The sequence below is a fragment of the Lissotriton vulgaris genome, chromosome 6 (assembly GCF_964263255.1).
Source record: "Lissotriton vulgaris chromosome 6, aLisVul1.2, whole genome shotgun sequence".
Taxonomy (NCBI): domain Eukaryota; kingdom Metazoa; phylum Chordata; class Amphibia; order Caudata; family Salamandridae; genus Lissotriton; species Lissotriton vulgaris.
Window position 1 is genome coordinate 1253257909 of NC_141694.1, and position 24335 is coordinate 1253282243.

The 24335-nt window shown below is 42.0% G+C and overlaps 1 protein-coding gene across 2 annotated transcripts in view; it reads right to left on the bottom strand.

The window, feature by feature from the left end:
* Positions 1–23139, bottom strand: part of LOC147708712 (uncharacterized) — a 260521-nt gene extending 237382 nt beyond the window's left edge. For both annotated transcript variants that reach the window (XM_086927366.1, XM_086927367.1), the window contains exons 1-3: positions 22894–23139; positions 5569–5695; positions 2606–2716 (exon numbers count right to left, since the gene is read on the bottom strand). In XM_086927366.1, the coding sequence (XP_086783492.1) occupies positions 2606–2716; positions 5569–5695; positions 22894–23001 (346 nt within the window). In that variant the 5' untranslated portion in view covers positions 23002–23139. The remainder of the gene's footprint in view (positions 1–2605; positions 2717–5568; positions 5696–22893) is intronic.
* Positions 23140–24335: the final 1196 nt, after the last annotated feature.

The window sequence follows — 24335 nt, forward strand, 5'->3', positions numbered from 1 at the left end:
CATGGTTGCCTATGGAAGCGAGTACAGGTTGAATTTGCAACGGTCAGGCATATAATGCCTACCTTATGACAATGTTTAATTATTCATTTCAAGTGTCAGAGTCAACCAGGAGTCAATTTTTCTTCCTTTGCTGAAACACAATAAAGAGAGGAACCAGAGGAAAACTCAAGTTTCAATATTAAAAAAAAACCACAAGGCTTCCACTTGCATAGCATTGATGCCGGAAATGCTAGAGTCAGGTGCTCTGTAGGAACATGATTCTAGCACTAATGGCTAACTACAGCAGTTATGGGCTGTAGCCTCCATTGTGGGGATGGGGCACAACGAAGTTAGTGTCTTTGACAATTATGTTAAGCAAGCATCAACGGGGCAATGGTCTGTGGGCACCTCTTTTGACCTTATGCATAATCTGCAAAACATGAATTTGTTGGTATTTCATATGTAGACATCACAAAACAAATAATGGATGGAATGATTGAACTGAGGTCAGCCACTGGTACTTACTCTGGCATAAATAAACCCCATTCTATCATTGCTAACTTCTCTGCGTAATAACAGACAGGGTACAAGTATATGTAAACAGGTCATGGATCTGCCCAAAAAAGGACATTCCAGAAGGAACTGTAAAGCTAGGTCACCTCTTAAAGGGAATATAAGTAACTCAGTCCAATCTATGAATTGCTGGCCCTCATCGTTAAGGTGCAGCTTGAGTCATAAGGCACAACGGGCTCAAGACCCAAGTCTGGATATATCCCACCTGCTAAGGAAAACTCACTTTTCACAAAAAAAAGTGATGGCAGACATGGCTGAAAACTGTCAGTTTACTTTTGTTCATGTTCAGTGAAACGTAGTCTGACAGTTCAGCTAGAATGTTAATATTGAAGTACTCAACTCTGATTTCCATACGTTTAGTCGCCATCTTGAGCTGTACAGTAAGACACAGTAAGAGTGATAGGTCTGCCCAGATATAAGCCCCTTGGTTTTATTCCCAAATGGCTCACAGACCAAAATCTTCACAGTGCCTTGATTATTTGTTGAGAAATTTCAGGTTAACAGAAAAACCACCACAAACTTGACCTAAACTATGAAAAACTAGTGGTAGGAGAACATGAGACAAATTGAGAGGCAAGTGGGAAGGTTATAATACTGATCACTCATAATTGTTCCAGTGATAGGTGTCTGTGTGCATTCGTGTCTGTAGGAGTGAGGGATGGAGGGACAGCAACACACAGTCAAGTCAAGTCAAGTCAAGAGATTTATATAGCGTGCTACATACCCATAGGGTCTCAAGGCGCTTGAGGACGGGTGGGGAATTACTTGTCGAATATCCAAGTTTTAAGTTGCTTTCTGAATGCTAGGTGGTTCTGAGTAAGGCGAAGGTGAGTGGGAAGTGAGTTCCAGGTTTTAGCTGCCAGGTATCAAAGATGCGTGTGAATCACAGAGCGATGTAGCTGCAGGTGAGCAGACAGTCACAATGACAGTAGACAGCCACACTACGGGCAAGTGCTAATGTGTACCTCTGAAAGCTTTCAGAGATTTAACAATTAACCTAACGTTAAAAGTAAGAAATATCCAAGGGGCGTGACCAGGGAGGCAAAGATGGTGGACGTGCGCCTATGAGGTTCAGGCAGCGGTCCCATCTATCAGCATGAATCGGTGCTGACACGCCCCCCACTTGACACTCCCAGGCAGTGTGTAGAAACTCCTGATGCGCAGACTCTACCAGATGAGCCTGAGGGTGCCGGGAGAGCACAGATAACTGCTGCAATCGGACCCCAGATTGGAGCGCCAGCTCACAACATGGCCGCTCTTCCCTCGCAGCAGCGACCAGAGGCGAACTACACCGGTGGATTGCGCCCGCAGCGGAGGCGACTGACAGAGGGGCGCCCATGGCCTGAAAATCGGACGCATCCCCCTGCAGGTGCCCCATGTGAGTGCAGTCTTGAAGGAGAGCTACCGGACAAAGTCCTTGGGGACACCACCTACGAGAGAGCACCTGGGAGCGAACTCCAAACCCCTGAAAGAACTGCCACACTATAAACGAGACCCCGCAAGAGGTGCTGAGGGCGAAGCGCTGGTCCTCTGCCCCATCAACCCAGCACCATTTCCACCTATTCCCCCCCGCCCCCCTCCACCACCCACACGGCGACGGGCCTCGAGGCGCGTGGCAGGGGACGGGGGCTGGCGGCCCTGCAGGGCCAGGGGATGCAGGCGGATCCAAGGGGTGGATCACCAACTGGGCCCCTGTAAACACCAGAGGGCTCCACGATCGCGGTGAAGCACGAAAGGAACACATAGTAATCCTCGACTACAGATGATGTACTCAGCCGAGGGCTAGAAAATATACTAATACAAAATCAGATGTTAGGCACGGGGATAACACCTAGAATGTTTACTGTACCATGTCTCAAATGTCGGAATATGCAATAAGTGATGAATTCGGTTTTTTTCACAGGGCTCTCTCGACCGAATATAGATATCTGTTAATGTATTTTATAATGAAATGATGCTCATTGATACAATGAAAGGCAAAATCCCAATAAAAAAAATGTTTAAAAAACCAGTAAGAAATATCCAAAAGAACATTCCAACTGTTATAATTCACCTGGAAAAGGATTACCACTGTGTATTCGCTCAGATTCTTGATTGTCCACAGGATAAACATCTTCCTTCTCTTTGCTTCTTAATGAAAATACTGAGGCAGCAACAAGCGGTCCTGTTAAACAAATGGATAATAGAATCTTTTTTACTCCTGATGTATTCATATACTGCACATGTGGAAAATTTTCATGAAAGCTGTTCAAAGAGAAATTGTCAACAGTAAAAGTCTTTCAAACAGAATAAACAGAAGTACACGAGTCATTATGGCAAGAGTAAAATAAGAGTCTGGCTTGAAGGGAAAAAAAAGGTAATAGTGAGGTTTGAAGACCTTGTCGGTAGGTTATCAATTAAGTCGAGGATACAATTATGCTGCAAACAGCAAAATCAGGAATGTGCCAATAAATGTGCAGATTTAAAACAAGGCACAGAAACATGGTGCTTAATAGAAGAGCAAGTGATAATAAAGATGAATTTTGCAAGTAATTAAGAGTTGAATGTGAATGGTGAGGAAACTCATAGCAAAAACAATAGTAAACATGAGGGCAGACAAAAGGAAAGGAAAAGAGAGCAGGGTGAAGAAATGGCAGAAGTATATATGTAACAAGTGGGAAGAAGGTAAGAAAAGGATTTCAGTTCAGAAGCTGCAAGAGGAAGAGAGTCAAATGACATTCAAAGGTGCATTGCAGAATTACAGTGATATTGTTTAAAATAATATGAGGAAATATAATGGCATACCGAAATATGGGCAACATTGTTCATAAAGATATCACTGGAAAATTAATTCCCATGCCAAAAGTCGAATTGCAAACTTTAAGTGCATTTTGTGACAAGGAGCGGCAAAGAGATCCTGTATGAGCAAGTGGTGTAAGGTGCATTAGGAATTAGCATGCTGGTGCCATCTTCAGTAGCAAAAGTATCAATAATACTTGACATGGCCATGCAAGACTGTGGATCAATTTAAAAACAAAATAGGCAAGTCAAAATTAGAGTGTCATGGTATGAAAGAAGGGCAAAAACTTCACAAGATGATGAGAACATTTGCAAATATAGGAGGGACAAGGTGGCAAGTGGAATCAAGAAATGAATGGAAGAGACTATCAGAATTTCTTAAGGGAAGAGGAAATGAAAGTATTAACATGGGAAAAAGCAGGGTCAGGGAGTGACTGGGAGAAATATGGGCATGCTGGAGGCCAACCAAAAGTGAGAATTATGTTTAGAAAGAGGGACGGTGTACATAAAAATTAGTAGCGGACAAAAAACGTTATTGGGGTGCACCAGAGCTGAGAAAGCACCCTGATCAGATGGCAGAGTAAGCTGGCTTAGTGTGCCAGGAAGAGACAAAGTCACCGATGTCGAAATGATGTGCTTTAGAACAAAGAAATCCGCAGGTGAAAAGCAATACAAAGGTCAAGAAGCATGAGCGGAAAAGAGGGTGTACAGTGGCAGGATGTTGTGAAAAAATTAGACAACACTAGGTGAGCGTTTTTTAAAGAATGGACAGAGGAACATCAAAACCTGAGAGAGAGAAGAAAATCAGAATCTAGAATGTGAGGTAAAGAATGATGGACAATATGATGAAACAGATAGCGGGCTTACTTTGAACAAAAGCAATGCATCTGGAATACAATGGCCAGCAGAAAGTAAGCAAGGAGGGAGGGAGGGAGGGAGAGAAAGAGAGAGAGAGAGATGCTGCCAAATTGAGACTGATAAGTGTCCCTAGGCGAGTCACTGTGGACAACCAAGCTGCTGAGGTATTCGCGCCACAAACTTTTAGTCACTGAGCGTGAGCACCATTGCATTCAAACAAAGCAAGCCACAAGGCTGCATTCTGCAATGAGCCCACCTTGACCACTCAAGAGAGATCAGCCTGAAGACTCTGGGCTCTTATGCCCACAAAACCTGGCAAGCAACAAAAATAGAATGTTCTTCCAAGACTGCAGAAGCAGAACGTTTGGAAAGCTGCTTATCTGGTGGGTGGCTCTACGGCCCTACCATCGTGACCACTAAAGTGTACACCACTCTTTCAGCACATGCCTTATCGTTATCTGGATGCCAAGGAGGCATGCATAACAGTGTAAAAGAAGAGGACAACATGGCTTGGGACAGGTTTTCTGCAGGATTGCCAACATTCAAACTGTGCCCAAATATGGCAATGTCTGCAGAGTAGCCTTACTCCTGTATCCTGAATGAGGAATTAAGAACTCACCTGCTTGTCAAGAAGTTGGACTACACCTACCAGGTGTGAGCCCACCCCTAGGAAGAACTGCACCTAGCTGGCAGGCCAGAACTGCACGAGAACACCTCAGACTGAGTCTGCTCCGGTTCTACAAGGTCACCCCTAGCCCAGCTGCCCAAGATGAAGCAGGAACATTGCTCGGGTCAGAGAAAAGCACCATCACCTTTTAGCATTGAAAACGGTGATCCTTAATCACCCAAGGAATTATCATCCTATTTCTTAAATTCCATAGTGGACTTAATTGACTATTTTCTATTCGCCAGCAAAGATACCCGGAAAAATAAATTATTACTATTTCAGTTGTGCAATTACTATATATAAACCTACCTGTTCTTCCTGTATACTTATTCCAACCTTCCCAGTAGGTCTCTTCTTTCCTGCAATGTAGTGGTTTGAAGGGACCATCGAATCAATGTCACAATAAGTCTCAAAACTCAAGCTAACATAATCAAACAATAAAACATGGAGTGCATATTGCTAGTGATTGTAAGCAATGAAGGATTGGGAAACTGAAACTTTTTTTTTCTTCTTTAAACTGGATGGCCCCTTTAAGGCTTATCTAGCAAACATTTGCTCTTTTCAGCTCTTTTACAGTTTAACAACTAGCTATAAGAAATTATTTCTTCAGAATTATGGATCAGCCTTTTGTAAATTGTTGTTCTGACACAAGACAAATGTCATATATAGGAATTTGACTAGAACATGTAGAGTAAGACAGGCTTCATATTTACCCAGAGAGATCAAGGCCTGCTGAATGTCATTCATTACATTCTTGTACAGTTCCTTTTGCCATTCATGCAATAGCTTCCACTCTTCTTGTGAGAAATAAGCAGCAACATCGCGGAATGTAACAGGTGCCTGGAACAACAAATGGTGAAAGGGAAAGTCATGAAAAACAATTTTTCCAGGAACCTGGCATATCCTAAACAACAAAACCACCATTCGCCCCCATTTTTTGCTAAGGGACGTCAGCCTCAACACACTCACCTGGCACAACAGCTGGCCGTTGCTGTAATGCTCTCTTCCCATGACATCACCAACATCCACTCACATCAGCGCGAACAAAGTTTGCTTCACCTGAATCAGCGCCCCATTGCAATTCACACCTTCCACAAAAACATTCATCCTCAATCACTACATAGTTAACATAACCAACACAATGCACATACCCCTCATCAAAATTACTTTCTTGCCCACCTGTCTCCAAGAGCCATTCCTTAATATCTGCATTGCATTCACAAATCACTCCTATGAATGAATTAGCTCTTATGACCAACCCTCTTTTTCACTAATTCTAGGGGGAATCAACATGTCTTTCTTCCCTTTATTTTGTGTTGGCATCCTCAGCCTTTATACACCCACCTCCAGGTGATTGTCAGCAAGCAATGTGTCATTTAAATGTATGTCCACCACTGCAACCAATGACAAGCATTGGCTTAGCCAATAGGTCTTGCCTTTGAGACCTTATAAGTGTTTAGCTATGCAACAGTTGATATTGTTGCGCCAAGGATATTGTGCTGGATAACTAAACACTTATAGGTCCCAAAGGCGAGACATATTGGTTATGCCAATGCTTGTTAATACAGAGGGAGGGGCCCTATAAAAGGTTTTCATGCCAGGAAGTATATGACCCGACCTTCTGCCCCTGGGCGCAAGTGCCTCTCCATGGCAACCTGGAATATTGGCTGTAAACAAACACGCTCTGCTGCTTGAGGCGGGGGTATTCTGGCTGGATGGAAATAAAACATTGGGTACTGCCAGGATTGTCAGAACAAATGCAGAGTCACACATGCCCAGAGTAGCAAAACAGTATCAGCAGCAGGAAGCAGCAAGCACGAATTGCTAAGGTATAAAAAGCAAGATACCAATATAACAGCGACCAAGACATTATAATATGAGAAACTGTAACCAAAAATGCCTTTTAAAAGTTACTAAAATTGAATTAACCCACCATCAATTCAGCGGGATTAGTTCTTTAATACGATTAATCTGTAGTGAAGCAATTAGTTTGTTGATGTCCGTCATGCCAGTGAATTCTTCATTTCCTATATGAATGGCCAGAGAAAGCTAAGCAGACACCCTGCTGCAGATTTTACTTACAATGCATATGTGCTCTGTAAGCCCTTCCGTTGTTGTCCTTGCTTATTTCCAGTTTGGGAGTCATGGCCCTTAAAACAGTTATCAAGCGTTATTTCCGGTGTTATTTCTAGTTATTTCCAGGTAAATATGTTGTTTGAAAAAATTTCTGCCAAAAGGCTGGTTGTGAATAAGTTATTTTGTGAATGTATTTATTTACGACAAGATATGTTTCACTACCAGTGTTCTTTCCTTGCTTAATGAGGTAGCTGAGACCCCAAGGACGGTGATCTGAGGGTAGTTCAAAACCAACAGTGCCACTTGCAGTATCGGGCTGACTTGAGTTGTCAGAACAGGACAAAACATTTCCAAAGTTCAGTTGCAAGCTTGCAAACAACAAAGAAGTGACAAGCCCCAGGAGTGGTGCGCATGCGTTGAGGAGAGCAGTCTGCTGTTTTTCAAAGCACATACTTGTGCTTGTGGCGCACCACTGTGCACTCCCGCAAGGCGTATGCTGCCACAAGCACGAGTATGTGCTTGGAAAATGAGCTGCACGACGTCTAAAGGTCTCCTATGCAAGGCATGCGCACTGCTTAGGCGAGACCTAAAAAACTGTGTGCATCAACTTTTTTGAGACATAAAAATTCTATCTTCTTCTGTACCCACAACCTTGCCATTTCACATATTTTCACTCATATTTTCACCACTACAACTCTCTAATGCATTGCAATTTTTGTTTGTGCCAACTAACTAGAGCAGAATGGTTTGTTAGCTTATTTCTCAGGTAATATCCCAATGATCAGGAAATATATATATTTTTTAATTTGTACGCCCAGCTATCGGCCCAAAAAAATATAAGTTACTGTCAGGCTACTGTCTCAACATACTTAATACGATATAAACAGTAACAAAGTATGACAGATTCGCTACACACTAAAACAATAAATACATAAATGGGCAATTCTTTAATTTTTTTAAGGAGTCAGAACAAATGACGGAAACGTCAGGCCATTGGATTAAAATATTCATGAACATCATAGACTGGAACAGCAAGACCAGGTTGATCCGACTAGAACACAAGTAAAAATAGTCAGGATAGTTATATCACATTTATGCCGTTTACACTCAGCCCCATAAAATTGTGAGCAACTTATCTAAATATAAGCAGAACACTCGTGTTTTGCGGGTAATCACAAGAGTGATGTTCCCTTGCTGTGCTCACGTTAATTTGTTGCACCACTTTGGTAGTCAACAATGACCCCAACACAAGGTGTTGAAACGCCAGCTCTCTACAACAGTACAGACGTGGATTGGCTAAATTAGCCTGTTAATGCACTATAAAGTACTAAACCCACAATGCCTCATTAAAAGGTAAACGTGGTGACTTTGAATACATTTGTGAAACAAACGTAGGACTTATGTCACCACCGTGATCAGGAACTGCATAGTTCGAAAAGTCTAGGTGGGGAGAAGAAAACAGGTCATTAAATGGAGTTGAAATTCCAAGAGGAGTGCGGCGTATTATGTTAAAAGTTTGCTGTGATAAATTATTGCGAGGTTGTCCTTACCTCGCAGCCGGCACCGGCTACCAGCCGCTCCTCCCACAAAGGACATTTTGCTGAATGCACATTGTGGTGCGGGGGAGAGCCCAGCACCAACAGTCTGTTGTAAATACGAATTGTTAATTGGATGAGCGTCTGCACGTCCGTCGTTTGCAGGGCATGTAAACGAACTGTTCCGGAAAATGCAATGCCGACGAAATTGAGAAACGAGCAGATGTCTCTGTAATACGGACCGCGCTCAACCCACAACAAAGAAAGGATTCTCCTAGCACCACCTGGTCGAGCGTCGGCGTGAGATGTCGGAGGACACCGTAATGCTCGGGAGTCTCCCAGGTGAGTGAAGGCTTGAATGCTTGCCAGTCTGAGAATATTTGCAAATGGTGCTGCAGCGAGTCTAATTTGTTCTGAAGTGATTACCTAAATCAAAGAACAAGTGAAGACTAATTCAGTCGTAAAACACTATCTTGGATATAACTTTTTGGCCTTTGGAGGTGAGGTTAAAACCGCCTGTAAATGTAACAAACTATCTTCTCTCTGCATCAGGAATATAAGTCGCACAATCTGAGTCTAGCTATTTAACATAGACTCTTGAATTATCATCAAATCATTGTTGAACCACTCGTCAAAACTATTGGAATAACAACAGAAAATGGAACAAAGAGCGGCTAAACGCTTGGAAAAAGCAAAAAGCATGTTTACAAAATCATTGCCTAGTACATCGACATCTGCCACAAAGACAGTTTTGTCCAATCCAGCGACGACAACTTTAAAACAACTGTTCCAGCAGTTGGAGAAGTTGCTTCCTAAAGAAATATCACGCAGATGGGAGATTATCACATTAGAAAAGTACATTGAAATGGGATTTGTACCCCGTGGTTTGAGTATATTCACCTTACCGAACCACCAAGATACCAGCCCCGAAATGCTGGAAGAAAGGGGGAGAAACAATATTGAATGCTTGTGCACGATGATATTAATTATTATTAAATATGCTAAAAAGAACGTTGAAGAATTGCATATTAAGATAGATGAAACAGAGCAACAAATAAAGGCATCAGGACAAGATGATGAAATCATAAACAGTCTACGGCAGGCAATGGAGAAAAACTTAGACAAACATGAGAACGAAGTCCAGGAGAGAAAATAACGAAAATTTAGGAGAGACGAGTCCGATTACGAAAATGGAACAAGTGGATTCCAAGCAGTCAAATGTACGAGAGTCTCTTTACACCACGCTAAGTGAAACAGAGTCAGATCTAAGTGAAAGTGAACACAGACCATCTGGAAACAAAACGTTTTCTTTTTTAGACGAAATGCAATTAATTTACAAGGACCAACACAATCCAAAAACAAGAAGAAGAGGATGTGGCAAAGTACGAACAAGGGGCCGAGGAAGAGGGCAATCTGGGAACTGAGACCCAGGCGAAAAACAAGAAGAGGCAGAAAAGCAAAGGTATCAGCTCCGAAATTGAACAAGGATGAGAAAGTAAGTGACATCATGGAGAATAAAGTGGATCCGAATCTGATAATCAACTAGTCCCATTACAATCTTTCCCAAACTGAACGTACCCTGTTAAACAAAGGACTTACTTTCTGTCCTGAGAAACACCAAGACGCAGTAGAAACCAGGATAGATATGTACAAATACATTAGAAAATTAAAACTCTAAAAAAAATTCACAAAAATGTCATCAAGATCTGTACACGGCACGACAGGGGAAATCTCCAATTCTGTACAACAACCAGAAGTTTATACCATTGCGGAGACAAACAGTCTCAGAACTGCATACGAATTGGTTCATCAAATAGATGAAACAGAAATAAAAGACACACAAGTACTGGCGGAAATGGGAATACCAACGGATACTCATCCACAAACTAACTTCAAAAACAAATTGAAGTTGTGTCCGGGCACTTCACCCTGGCAACCGGATTGACAAATTCCATGACCTAGTTGTGGCAGAGCTAGAAGTCATGGAAAATACCAGATCAGGCAAGAAAGAAAACTGGTCACTGAAAAAACGTCAAGAATTGCAAGCACTCAAAACAAACAGTGCAATAGAAATAAAACCAGCTGACAAGGGTGGCAATATTGTCATCCTTGACAAACAGGATTATATAGAGGAAGCAAATCGCCAGCTAAGAGATACAACCAACTACACGCTGCTAGTGTCCAATCCTATTCCAGAAATGACCAGAGATATACACAACCACATTTCTGAATGGTATGAAAAAGGTTTGCTTAGTCAAGATGAAAAGAACTTCCTAACAATAACCAATCCAGTGACACCAACAATATATTTCTTGCCAAAGATTCATAAAACCCTACACAAACCCCCGGCTCGACCCCATATTCTCCAGTTGTGGCTCACTCTATGAAAACATAGCCTCCTACGTCGATCATTTCTTGGCACCAATTGTTCCAACACAGTTCTTTCATCAAAAACACAGGAGATTTAATAAGAATCTTGATGGAAACTGAAAGGCAACCAGAATACTTACTAGCAATGACTGACGTCGTTTCCCTGTACATATCAATCGATCACAACATAGGATTACAAGCCATAGCATATTTTTTTAAACCTAGGCCAGTAGGGGAGCTACAACATACGAGCATGTTGCTGGAAATTATCAAACTTTGTTTAAACGAACAATGTGTTCCTTTTCAACAAGCAAATCTATTTCTAGAAGTGCCGCACTGCTATGAGCGTTTCCTTCTCTCCAAGCTATGCTAATCTCACCATGGGTTGGTGGGAGAAACACATAGCTTGGAGGGAGGAAAACGAACCATACAGAGCCGATGTAGCATTAAGGCTGCGCTTCATCGACGACCTCTTCCTATTGTGGAAGGATTCAAAACAAAAGCTTGTGGAATATATAACAGTGCTAAATCAGAATGAAGTTGGCCTCCAATTCACATATAACATACAACCAAAGGAAATTGAATTTCTGGACACTAAAGTGTACATAAAAGAAAATAAACTACAGACAACAGTCTTTTGTAAGAAAACCTCTACCAATAGAGTCCTCCATGGAACGAGCTTCCATCCGCAGTCCTTAAAGCAAAGCATTCTGTATGGAGAGTTTCTGCGGATGAAAATTAATAGTTCAGAGCAAGAAGAAAGGGAGAAAAATTTCCAGGAAACAAAGACACGCTTTGCAAGACGTGGCTATAGAAACAGCGACATTGTGAGTGGAGAGTCAAGAGCCAGACAAAAAACAAGAGCTGAAACACTTATTGTAAAGAACCAAAGAGATGGAACCATAAACAATGATGAGACGCCTCGACTAATTCTAACATACTCCAAGGAAAGTTTTCAAATTCGTAAAACACTGATGAAGTATTGGAGTGTGTTCAAGAAAGATCCAGACATTGGCTGCCTAACTGGAGATCGACCACTAATCTCATATAGAAAGGCTCCATCTCTCTGCGACACACTGGTCAATAGTCACTTTGCAAACATAAAAACAGAAACATGGCTGCAGAAACGACAAAAAGGATTCACTAAATGTATGACCTGCAAAGTAGTTAAAAATCTTAAAATCATCAAAGATCCAAGAGGACAAACATTTGAAATAAAAGATAAAATCACTTGTAAATCGCAATTTGTAGTGATCTTATCTAATGTTGTTGTGGCAAGCGCTACATTGGGTCCACGATTTGTCCATTGAAATAAAGAATATTAGAACACATTCGAGCGATCCAAAATAAGGATTTAACCTATGCTATAGCCAAGCACCTGCAAAGCCACACCGACAAAACCTGGAAAGACATCAAATACTCAGGTTTAGCTACCATTATTGAAAATGAAAGAGAAGGAAACAGAATCCCAAAATTGAGACGTCTAGAGTCCAAATTAATAATGCGCTTTAAGACCAGGACCCCTCTGGGGCTTAATGGAGATGAAGAGATGCATGTACACTGGTAAATACCATTCTATAATTTGAAAATTTGACTCTTGAAAAATTTGACTCTTGAAAAATCTAATTACGAACTCGACTCTTGAAAATGAACAGACTTTGAGCCGATTGAGAAAATTATTTTTGTCTCTCTTCTTCCGTTTCTCTCTCTTCTCCTTCTTCTTGCTTTTTTGCTTTCACTTTACTTTTTTTAAAACTATTTTTGTTCCTGAAGTCACTGTAATTATGAACACAATACTTGATTGAATTAAGTTGTGATGAGTCGGTAAAATGTGAAAAATATCATAACATTCACTGTTAGTAAGAATGTATTGTCCATTGCCTGTGCTGCTGTGGGAACATGGTGTGAAACACCGTTAGCGTAAAGGGTCCATCTAGGGCACTCAGCCGAGAGTTATGGGACACTCAGTCCCATAAAATTGTGAGCAACTTATCTAAATATAAGCATAGCACTTGAGTTTTGTGGGTTCTCACAAGAGTGATTTTCCCTTGCTGTGCTCACGTTAATTTGTTGTACCACTTTGGTAGTCTACAATGCCCCCAACACACAGTGTTGAAACGCCAGCTCTCTACAACAGTACAGACATGGATTGGCTAAATTAGCGAGTTAATGCACTATAAACTACTAAGCCCACAATGCCTCATTAAAGGTAAACGTGGTGACTTTGTGTAAATTTGTGAAACAAACATAGGACTTATGTTACTACTGTGATCAGGAACTGCATAGTTCGAACGCGTAGGTGGGGAGAAGAAAACAGGTAATTAAGTTGAGTTGAAATTCCAAGAGGAGTGTGGCGTATTTTGTTAAACGTTTGCTGTGATAAACTATTGCGAGGTTGTCCTTACCTCGCCGCCGGCACCAGCTACTAGACGCTCCTCCCACAAAGGACATTTTGCTGAATGTATATATATGTCGCTTCCTTCGCACCGACAAAGGGCGGCACCCTTAGGGCGGGTGCTTCCAAATGTGGGGGTGCCCCGCAATACAGATTAATGCTCCCAGACTCCTCTCACCACTCCAAAGGAATCACCAGCACTCACGGGGCGTTTCGGATCTAGTCCTTCTTCAGTGTTGATTACACATTGAATAGTAAGGGTCCATATTTTATACACATAAACATGATCGTCACAGTAGAAACAAAGGAGGAGATGGCCGCCGACAAGATCGCGGGCGCCATCTTTAGCTGATAAAATCATCACAATTTCTTCAATTTGTTTAAATAAACACACTTACGGGTTGATAAAAGGCAAAACCGGTCTATTCACATCATTGCCTAAATGTAATCCAACAACCCGTGCTGTTTCTGTATGATCTTGCCGTGGATCGGAATTTAGCCACCTCGATATCGAGGTTGCTGCATCCCTCCCTCATTGTTTTCAAAACCATTTTGTGGCCGTGTATCGGCTCTCTCACTAAAAGAATTTTCTTTAGCGTAAATTCAAATCTCCCAAACTAACTGCAAGGATTTCATTACCTATACAGACAATTATTTATAAACATTTATGATTAGACACATAAATAAAATCTGAAATTCATCAAGTACTCTTCTAGATCCCTAGGTGTACTATTAATTCTTCTCCAGAATTCAGCCCATTGGGGGTTTTTGTCTGCAGGTCAATTATATATCTCGATTCCAGTCTTCGAAGTCTAGATACTCTATCCCCTCCTCTAGCATGTACAGGGACACAATCAATGGCAAAAAACTGCAAGAGATTTCTATCACTCTTGTGTTTAATAGCAAAGTGGGGTGCCACAGGATAGTTAAAATCCTTTTTAGCTATTGCACGCATATGTTCTAAAATTCTGATCTCAATACTGTGTATCGTGCTTCCCACGTACAAAAGTCCACAGGGACATTTTAAGCAGTAGACAGCATGCGTGGTATGGCAAGTCAAGAATTTATTGATAGTTTTTCCTTTCCTCAGCCCCTTTACATTATAGGTCAACACCATTTTGCTGAAGGCGCAGGACCAACACTTGCCACGGGGGTAGAAACCTTTCATTTCTTTTAGAGTGCCTTTCTTTAGCACTAAACTAGCTCTCAATGAACGTGCTTTCCTAAATGTAATCATAGGTGCTGTTGGAATATCAGAACCGATGACTGGGTCTGTTATTAAGACATGCCAGTTTTTCTTCATAATTGCTCTTAAATTTGAAGCATTTTCAGAGAATGTGGTTATCAACCGAAATTATACCTCATCTGTTTTCTTCTTCTGTTTTTGTTTCAAAATGTCTTCTTTAGACAGCTGGTCTACTCTGTTTAGGGTGGTTTCTAACAGGTTATTGCCATAGCCTCTCACCAAGAAGCGGCTCAGACTTTCATTTGCTGCTTTCTCAAAGTCACATTGTCTATAGCAGTTTCAGTTTAGTCGCAGGAATTCCCCGTAGGGCATGCTGTTTTTTAATCTCTCAGGGTGACTACTTGAAGCATGCAGCGTGCTGTTGCCCGCTGTCGCCTTCCTATAAAGAGCAGTTGTTAGTTCCCCTTCCTTTATTTCCACTTTCAGGTCGAGATAGTTTACTGCCACTAAACTAATCTCGCCTGAAAAGTGTAAATTGCACTCATTCCTGTTCAGTTGTTTGATATACTCCTGAGCTTTAACCTCTGATCCCTTCCATATGAGGAAGAGATCATTGATATATCGATGCCATGATACTATTTCCTTTGTCCATTCTGCATTATCCATGGACCAGGCCACCTGCTCCTCCCACTAGCCAATAACAAGTTCGCGTAGCTGGGGGCGAAGCAGGTGCCCATTGCTGTCCCAGATACTGGTTGATAAAGAACTCCCTGGAAAAGGAGGATATAACTAGCCTCTACACCTGCATAAATCACACGCAAGGATTAATGGCAGTAGAATATTTGCTTAAAAAAAGGGCTTTGAATTTTGCCACGCATAACAAAATGCTGTTAGAATTAATCAAATTTTGTTTGTTTAACAACATTTTCCTTTTCCAGGGAGATCTTTATCGACAAGTATCTGGGACAGCAATGGGCACCTACTTCGCCATCAGCTACGCAAACTTGTTCGTTGGCTGGTGGTTGTACTAACCTCACTAGACCCTCAACTGCCAGTCGAAGTACCATACAGCGACCCAGGTATAGCGCCTTCACTTTTTTTTTTGCAGATTTATATAGCGCAAACTCGACCCGAAGGTATCGGAGCGCTTTACAAGAACACCAGTTACGTTACACAAGGACACATTCCAGTCAATCAATTCAATTCTTTTATTATGATTTGGAGCTCAGATGAGTTCCACATAAAACACATACAATCTACTCCAATTTTACCAAATCAGTCCATACTTAAAAACAAACACAAAAACAGCAGCGATTACAATTTTCATAAATTAATACAAGAATCATAACTGCTTTAAGTATAAAAGGAGGTAGGATGTGATTACAAAACCAAATTCAGGGTCCTTACAATTACAAAGTCAACAGGAGTGGGGCAAAAACAAATTGTACCGTACAATTCTTAGGTGACTTCAGCTGTGCAATTCGGGGATGTGAAGCAAAAAAAATACATTCTAATTAATGAAAACAAAATTATAAAAGTTTTCAATTACTCAATAGCTATATACAATGCACCATAAGTAGCAGCAAAAATAAAGTGCAGGTGCTCAAGCAGGACAACAAATTCAAGAGACCTTGAAAAGTGCTCATAGAATTAAGTTTACATACAAAAAACCTAGCAGATAAAATATTTCTTAACTAAAAGGTATTCAAATGTACATGGCAGTATTCAGTGAAGCATACAAGGAGATACAAGTGCAAAAAAAGCATCTACAGTACATCATATCATTAACCCCTTCCATGCTGGTGACGAACCCCAGCCGTCATGCACTACAGTGCTCGTGTGCTGATGACGGCTGGGGTTCGTCATGGCCCGCCCGTGTTCTGCCGGTGGCCGCACACGGGGAAAATCGCGGCCGCACGGAAGGGGTTAAATACTCTAACATTTTCAACCATCTGATAAAAACAACTACTTATAGGATTCATGAAAAACAAAATGCCCAGATGGAGACCTAAGCAACCAAATTCAACTGAGTGGGGCAATGTAATCATTCTCTAAAATATATTTTAAAAGTGTTTGAAGAAACTATAGATTTTTAAACAAACTGGCTCGGTGGGCAGTAGACAATTTCAAGCCTCCTCCGCTGTGGCAATGTTATTCTTCAAGAGCAACGGTCTTAAAAAGCGACTGCGTGAAGATTGTAGAATGGGACAGACAAACAAAATATGGATCACAAAATATGGTTTAGATCCTGCACCCAGGTACCACATAAATGACAAAGTCTATTGTGTCTAAGAAGACCTGCTCATGCTCCAGTTACTATTCGCAGAGGAAGCAAATTCGGCTGTAACAACAAGATGGTTCTAGGCACTGAATGGGGGAGATTCCAAATAACACAAGTTTGAGGCAGTTTATAAATGCTACTCCTCACTATGATGTCATTATTGGAGTGTGTTGCGCACAGTGCAGTATCTCTTTTGTGAGCCCTACCCTACTCGGCTAATCATTAATATAAAGAGAAGGGAAGAGAAGAAAGAAGCCAATAGGCACCCTTGTTCAGTCAATTAAGGGTCACTACTTTACTTGACAAGCCCCGAGTACCTCCCTTCAAGCCCGTAGTGCAGGTGGAGGAATGCAATGCGATGATTTATCTCAGCAGGAGCATAGGGATCCCCATTGCAGCCAGTTTTCTACACAGTGTCCCGGTCAACACAGTCAAAAGTTGGGGAGGAATCTATAAAGGCCGCATATAAGGCCATTCCCTTACTCATTGGGTATTTTTCAATTAGAGTTTACAGTTATATTGTCTAAGGTACCACTGTGTTTGCGGAACCCGGCTTGCTCTGCAGGGACAAAGCCATTTCCAAAAGCCCAATCCTGGAGATGGAGAAGTATGCTCTTGGCAAACAGGTTTCCAGTCGCATCCAATATAGCATTCTACCTAAAGCTAGCAGGGGAATTTTTGGGACCCTTTTTATAGAATGGGACCACAATACTTCCCTTCCAGGATGGCGGAGTAGTTCCATGAATATAGCAGTAAGAAAACACTGGACAAAGCAATTGTGCCCATACTGAACTATCTTGTTTGACTATGGACATGGACACATTCCTTTTTGGTAGGCACGGAGAGATTAAGTAATTAGCCCAAAATCACAAGATGCTGAACCAACGCTGAGGCTCGAACCTGGTTCACCATCTCAGAAATCGACAGCTCTGGCCGCAAGGTCAAATCCTCTCCTCATCTGCTACTTCTTGTGTATGCTACATCAAATCATGTGAACACGCCAGACACTTTCTCATTCGCTCATTAACAAATTCTTGCTAAAGTACATCATTTAAACAGTAAAGATCTTTAAGTGACAACTCCTATGTCCTTTTTAGGTCTCACCTGAGTCAGCGCATGCGCTGCCCTGGTGAGACATTTAGTAAGCGGCTTTTCGAAGTGCTACAAAATCGGCCACCAGCATGCGGTCACGCCCACAAGCAAGCGTGCCACGCTCCGCCTCTCCAATACCTGCTGCACGCGCATCCCTTGTTTTCTTTCACTTTCGCGGAGTAAATCGTGGGTACCGCAATTATAGCAAAAGTAAAGAAATAGATTTTTTTTCTATTTCTTTACTTTTGCTATAATCGCAGCACTGTCGCTTTCCTTTTAACATTAAAAGTAAAGCGCGGGAGTCGCGATTATAGCAAAAGTAAAGAAATAGAAAAAAAAATCTATTTCTTTACTTTTGCTATAATCGCGGCACCCGCGCTTCACTTTTAATGTTAAAAGTAAAGCGTGGGTGCTGTGATTATAGCAAAAGTAAAGAAATAGATTTTTTTTCTATTTCTTTACTTGTGCTATAATCGCGGCACCCGCGCTTTACTTTTAATATTAAAAGTAAAGCGCGGGTGCCGCGAGTATGGCAAAAGTAAAAACATTTAATTTAATCTGAGTTTTATTTACTCTGTATTTTCTGTGCTACAAGCCAAAAAAAGCCACGTTTAATAAATCAACGATTCAAAAAGTGGCTGTTTGTTTTCACCAGTCCAGAAGTGTAGGGCCAGAAGGTTGTATGATTGAACAACTACTCCCTAAACCACGAATTCCTGAACCACGAAGGCTTAACAACGAGCAATGCCAAACAACGACATTGATAACGAGTTCCTAAACCTCGAATATGATTAGTTTATACAAACTAGATTCAAGTGACCTACAGTTCTATGTGGTTTAGTTCTGTGCACTTTTTATGAACCCTTTTGTGGATATCTATTCTCATGCATGCTTGAATATTGTCCTTCATTTCAATACTTGCAACATCATTGTTAAAACGGTTATATTCCAGCTATCATAATGAATTATTTAAGATTTGACTTGTAACTCACATGCGCTATCTAGTGGCATTTCGACTGTTCTTGAGATACATTTCATCTAACATAAAAAAATGATTTGTCAACATTTTACTGAAAGTTGAGATCGTAGATTAAGAACCGAGAACCTTGTTATTATTTTTTTTATAGAAACAATGTGTGTCTTTCAAATAAAAATTGAGGACCAAGCACATAAGAGTATTGGGTTAAAAAAGACAGCGACTGACTAAAATATCTATAACTTTCTTATGATGCAAAACTACCATATTGAACAAAGTTGCTTTGGGTTATTAACCGCTTTAATCTGCATGACATGTAATTGCTTTTCTACACAAAATAAGTATGTGATTTTTGTAATAATGTAGATCAATAGTTATTTTTCATAATAATAACTTTTTTTCTTTTCAATCTGATTCCATACTTTGCCGTGTAGTATGTCTTGTTTTACTCTGCATTAAATTATGCAGGGGTGTTTCTCCCCCGTTTTCACTCTAATACATGGCAGATAATTAGGTGTTGCTGGTTTGTGAAAGCCATTTCCAATGGTCGATAAGGGGTGGGGGGGCGGACAGGAGTGACGTGCCACACATTGTTCCCGGGGGCAAAGTGTATGCATTGTAATGCCTTGGCAGTCCTCTGCACTGCCAAAAGAATGATTCCAAGGGTTGATGAGGGGTGGGGGGGCGGAGAGGAGTGACATGCTATGTCACTTTCCTTTCCTCGGTGTTCGGGCTACGTTGTTCAAGAAAAGTCGTGGTTTAGGAAAGTAGTTGTTCTGCCTTCGTTGTTCAGGTAAGTCGTGGTTAAAACGTCGTTGTTAAGAATGTTTCCCGGGCCAGAAACCTGGGGCCATATTATCAAGAAAGGGAGATACATTATCGCCTCTTTTATCATCAGGAAACTGCCGCTATAGCGGCGATAATGGGCTTGATAATATGCCCTTGTGAATTCCCATAGAAGCCCAGGTTAACACCAGAACCTGGGCTTCTATGGGAATTCACAAGGCCATATTATCAAGCCCATTATCGCCCTATCAAGCCCCTTATCGCCGCTTTAGCGGCAGTTTCCTGCTGATATAAGCGGCGATAATGTATCGCCCTTTCTTGATAATATGGCCCATAGTTTTAAAACAATTACATTAGAAAAACAACTAACTGGTTTCTATGCACATTGCTTTAACATCCTACCTACGACTTTTGCTACCCCTGGGTGAAGTGCCGGCCTGTGGCACCACCATACAATCTCTCTATACAACGGCCAACTACCAAAAGCCTTTTCTATTGCAGGCAGTTAAATTTTATAATGTGAATATTCAAAGTTACAGCGATGGGCAATCAAGCCCATCGTCCCTAACTGGGAATGGCCGGAGGTGGCGAGGGAGCAGGGCTCTCGCGCCTGTTTGCCACAGGCAGTAAAGCCCCCACGACAGGCCCTGTTTACAGTAAGCACTCCAGCTCCGGGGGGCCTTGGGAATCAACAGTTTGCACCTGACTGCTTCCAGTTTGTCACAGTTCTCTGGCTGATTGCACATTCTGTCTGCAAGGCTCTGGCCTTTGAAGGGGGCTGAGGCCGCTGATGGGATATGTATGTATGTATATGTATGTATAGGCATTTATATAGCGCACTACTTACCCGGAGGGTCCCAAGGCGCTTCGACCGCTGCGAAACCCTTCCTGGCTTCCCTGAGAGATGGTCCCTGAAAGGGTATCTCCAGGGTGAGACCAGGCATCCCCAGCGGTCTGGTGGGGCCGTTAGTGAAGATGAGGCAAGCTAATGCCCAGAGTTGCCGAGTGTGATCGCTGATCAGAGTGGGCACCGAGGCGAGAGAATTATCGAGTCCGCTGACCCTGGTCCAGAAACCTGCCGTGCCGGGATTCGAAGGGTGTCCAGGTCCAGGCTGCCCAATGGGCGCCCTGCCACTGAACTCTTTTTTTCTTCACTTTAATCTCTTACTGGAAGCACAAGAAAAGGGTAGAGTAAATTGCACAAAGCTTTTGGAAATGCATGTGCACGGCACAGCCTGCCGAAGGCCTGGGTACAAGCAATGCCCCTGCACCACCCCATTCCAGGCTGTGCTAAGACCACGACTGCGTCTTACGAAGGGGTCGCTGTGCACATGCATACGTTGCAGTTGCAAAAGAATGATGCGCCTCTATTCTGAAGTGTTGCTTGGGGCCCACCTCACCCTGACCTGGTCACCAACATACTAGACAAGACACCCCATGTTTAAAATGTATCACAACCATTTTAGGTCGGCTAATCTCTGAAGTTGCTCGCAATCTTCTGCGCATTTCACTCTCTAATGTTTATTAATTGATTTGTTGCAGTTTAAAACAGAGCTATCCAGGCCCAATGGCATTTTCCCGCTTTCCACAAGCGCTATTTACGTTATACATATTTTTTTGTAGATTTGAGCGGGGGAGATGCAATGGTTTGCCCAGGATGATAAATTGAGCCAGGTACTCGAACCTGGTTCTCCCGTTCCACAGTTGGCACAGCTGAGCTCCAGTTATGTGAGAATCTGACAATGTTCCCTGTTCCAGCTGTTGCATGGTTAAATCTTGTACCTCATAAGGTGTTTAGCCATGCAACAGTTGATGTCTGTCAGTTTTAATGTTCAAAGTAAAGCGCGGGTGCCACGATTATAGCAAAAGTAAAGAAATAGATGTTTTTTTCTATTTCTTTACTTTTGCTATAATCGCGACACCCGCACTTTACTTTTAACATTAAAATGTTAATTAGACCAATTACTGGTCCGTGTTTGGTCATAATCTCAATGATGTGCGGTATCATATCTGAAAAGGACCAGTAACAAATGCGATCTAACTAACACAAGCAGAAAAATACATTTTAAAGTGTAGGGCCCAGCAGAAGCACGACAAGTAGATAGCATAACAATTGTGTAGATATGCAGAGTTGCGACCTTTCTGCCGAAACCAAAAGGTAACATGCTTCATCTTGTTTTGTTTTATGCTTTGAAGTACTTGGCGCAGACACGCTGTGGTAAAGACCTAATGATTTTTTTCCATGTTGTCAAGTGTCTTAACTAGAAATGCAACTTATATTTCAGCAGGATATCAACGCTGTAATACATTAAAGGCTTTTACCAACAACGTTTTACTAAAACGTGCAACGACGTATAGAAAAAACAATTATGCAATTGCAATAAAAAAATAGTCAAAGGTAATTGAAAGCAAGTGTCAGCAAAAACCTACTCAAAGTCAAGAACCATAGTACAAGTCTTCTATGGAACTTTAAAAGAACAAGCAGTTAAACAAACAAGCATTGGCATATTCAATAGGTCTCGCTTTTGGGACCTTTTAAGTATTTAGTTATGCAGCGCAATATCCTTGGTGCAACAACATCAACTGTTGCATGGCTAAACACTTATAAGGTACAAGGATTAGCCATGCAACAGATGATGTTGCACCAAGGATATTGTGCTGCAAATCTAAATACGTATAATGTCCCAAAAGTGAGACCTATTGTCTATGCCAATGCTTGTTGTAGCTGGTGGATCCCTGCCCCTCTGACACTGACAAAAAGTCTGAACTGGATAAGATTCACTTTTCCTCTCACGAGGTTCCAAGTGTGAACCAAGGAGGAACTCCAGATACAAAATGTACTGTCATTTCATTGAGGCCACTCTCAATTGTGCTCAAGGGTCTCATCAATGACGAAGGCCTCCTTGGACTGGGTGCCTTGTTGTGGTACCATGGTGGCCTGCCTGCGGTGTAGATGGTCCGCTTGCTAGTGCGCAGCAGTGGAGGCTCCGATTTGCACTGGCTGGTGGTGGAGGATACACCAGCTACTTCCTTTTCGGAAGGCGCTAATGAAATATGGCAATATTTTAGTACGCTGAATCAAGCGCGTAGTTGCCTGTTCTAATCTCAATCGAGTTATAACACTATTTAATTTTCTTGTCCCAAAGAGGGTTAGTTAAAAAGATTCGACCAAAGGATGTATCTTTAACAGAAGCACTTCCACCACGAAGAGAATTTAACAGGTACTAGAGAAAACCGGCAACGCCGAGAAAGGAAAGGAATAAAGAAATACCCCAATAACATGAAAAACTCAAGCGATCAATACCTTTTTGGTGGAGTGGTCTGCAAGGACAATTACTCACCTTATCGGAATCCTGCCAGGACATTGCTCTCTTGAGTCTCTGCGTTTTTTCCAAGCGAGAAAACCAGGTATGTGAACTGTATGTTGCGAGAAAACGAGTATCGCACATTCGATGACTTCTAGAAGCACAGAATATAAAATAGTATCCCCCGTCAACACAACTAAACAAGTAGCTGCCTATTTGTCACATTACTAGCTCTACCGAGCGTGCGTAAGAGTCGAGACGCAGTCACGTAAATTATAATAGACATAAACGATAGACTGGAACGGCCCACTGCGCATGCGTACGCGACGAGTGTCTTTCCACTGAATGGTACAGAATACACTGAGGCATACTGTGACGAGCGTGTTAGGTCGTGGTCAGTAAATCCTAAACAAATAGGACCGAAGCCCTAGGCTACGCTTACGGTCTAGAAATTGCGTGTACCTTAGGCATACATGCCAACATTTCAGGAGAGCAAAGTGGGAGATTTAAAAAAATAAGTCGGGAGAATGGGGCTTTGAATCTGGTTACTGGCATGTACGGGCTTTGGAAGGGGCTGCTGCAGGATCGGACATTTGAAACGTAAATGCACGTTTTTTTCTTACCTTTCGGAAGCATGGAATATAATGGCAGGCAGAGAGAGGGTGATGCAAGTGTTGGGCACTGGCCTGGCAGGTTGTTGGTAGTGCATGCACCCCCACCCCCCTGTGGCAGCCCGGGCTGAAACAGCTCTCCCCCCCAACCCCCAAGTACTAAGCAGGTTTTTTTGAAAGACGATTTCCAAGTCAATGACGCTTTGTTGGTTTTTCACCCCTTCGAGAGCCCCACTTTACACAATTGTAGTGGGGGCCAATAACACACCGCAAGGGGATGATTAACAACTGTATTTATTGGGTATAAAGGCCCACGGGGAGCCAGGGAAAAAGCATGCAGCAATTGCCGTAACAGCTGTCATATGGCAAGTGACAGCTGTGACGTCATATATATAGCCCAATTAGCATTATCAGAACACGGTGACCTACTGGCATGGAAATAAACAACAGATACCATAAAGATACGATTACATGTTCAACATCTCCCTTTCCCCCTGAATACAACTGCTGAAAGAAAACACAAGTTATTCCATAACATAGTCATCAAAGTGTTTAGGCATCCTAACATTTCTTCCACTCTTAGACTGCACCCCAGAGGTACTAGGGTATGCAATGTCAGAACCATGTCCCTTGGAGGATACGACTCTGTCCATACTTCTTTCTAACACAGAAGTATCATTTTCTACAGTCCCACTATCTGTGTCAGTCATGCAACTCCTCGATCTCTCCCTTATGTCAAAAGAAACATTTGGGCTAACTTCCTGGCTGGAGCTGCTTTGCTTTTCAGATACGTTTTCCCATTCTAAAACACTATCATCAAGACTTCTCTCATCGCTTTCCTTATTCCTCATTATTATTTTTTCCTGA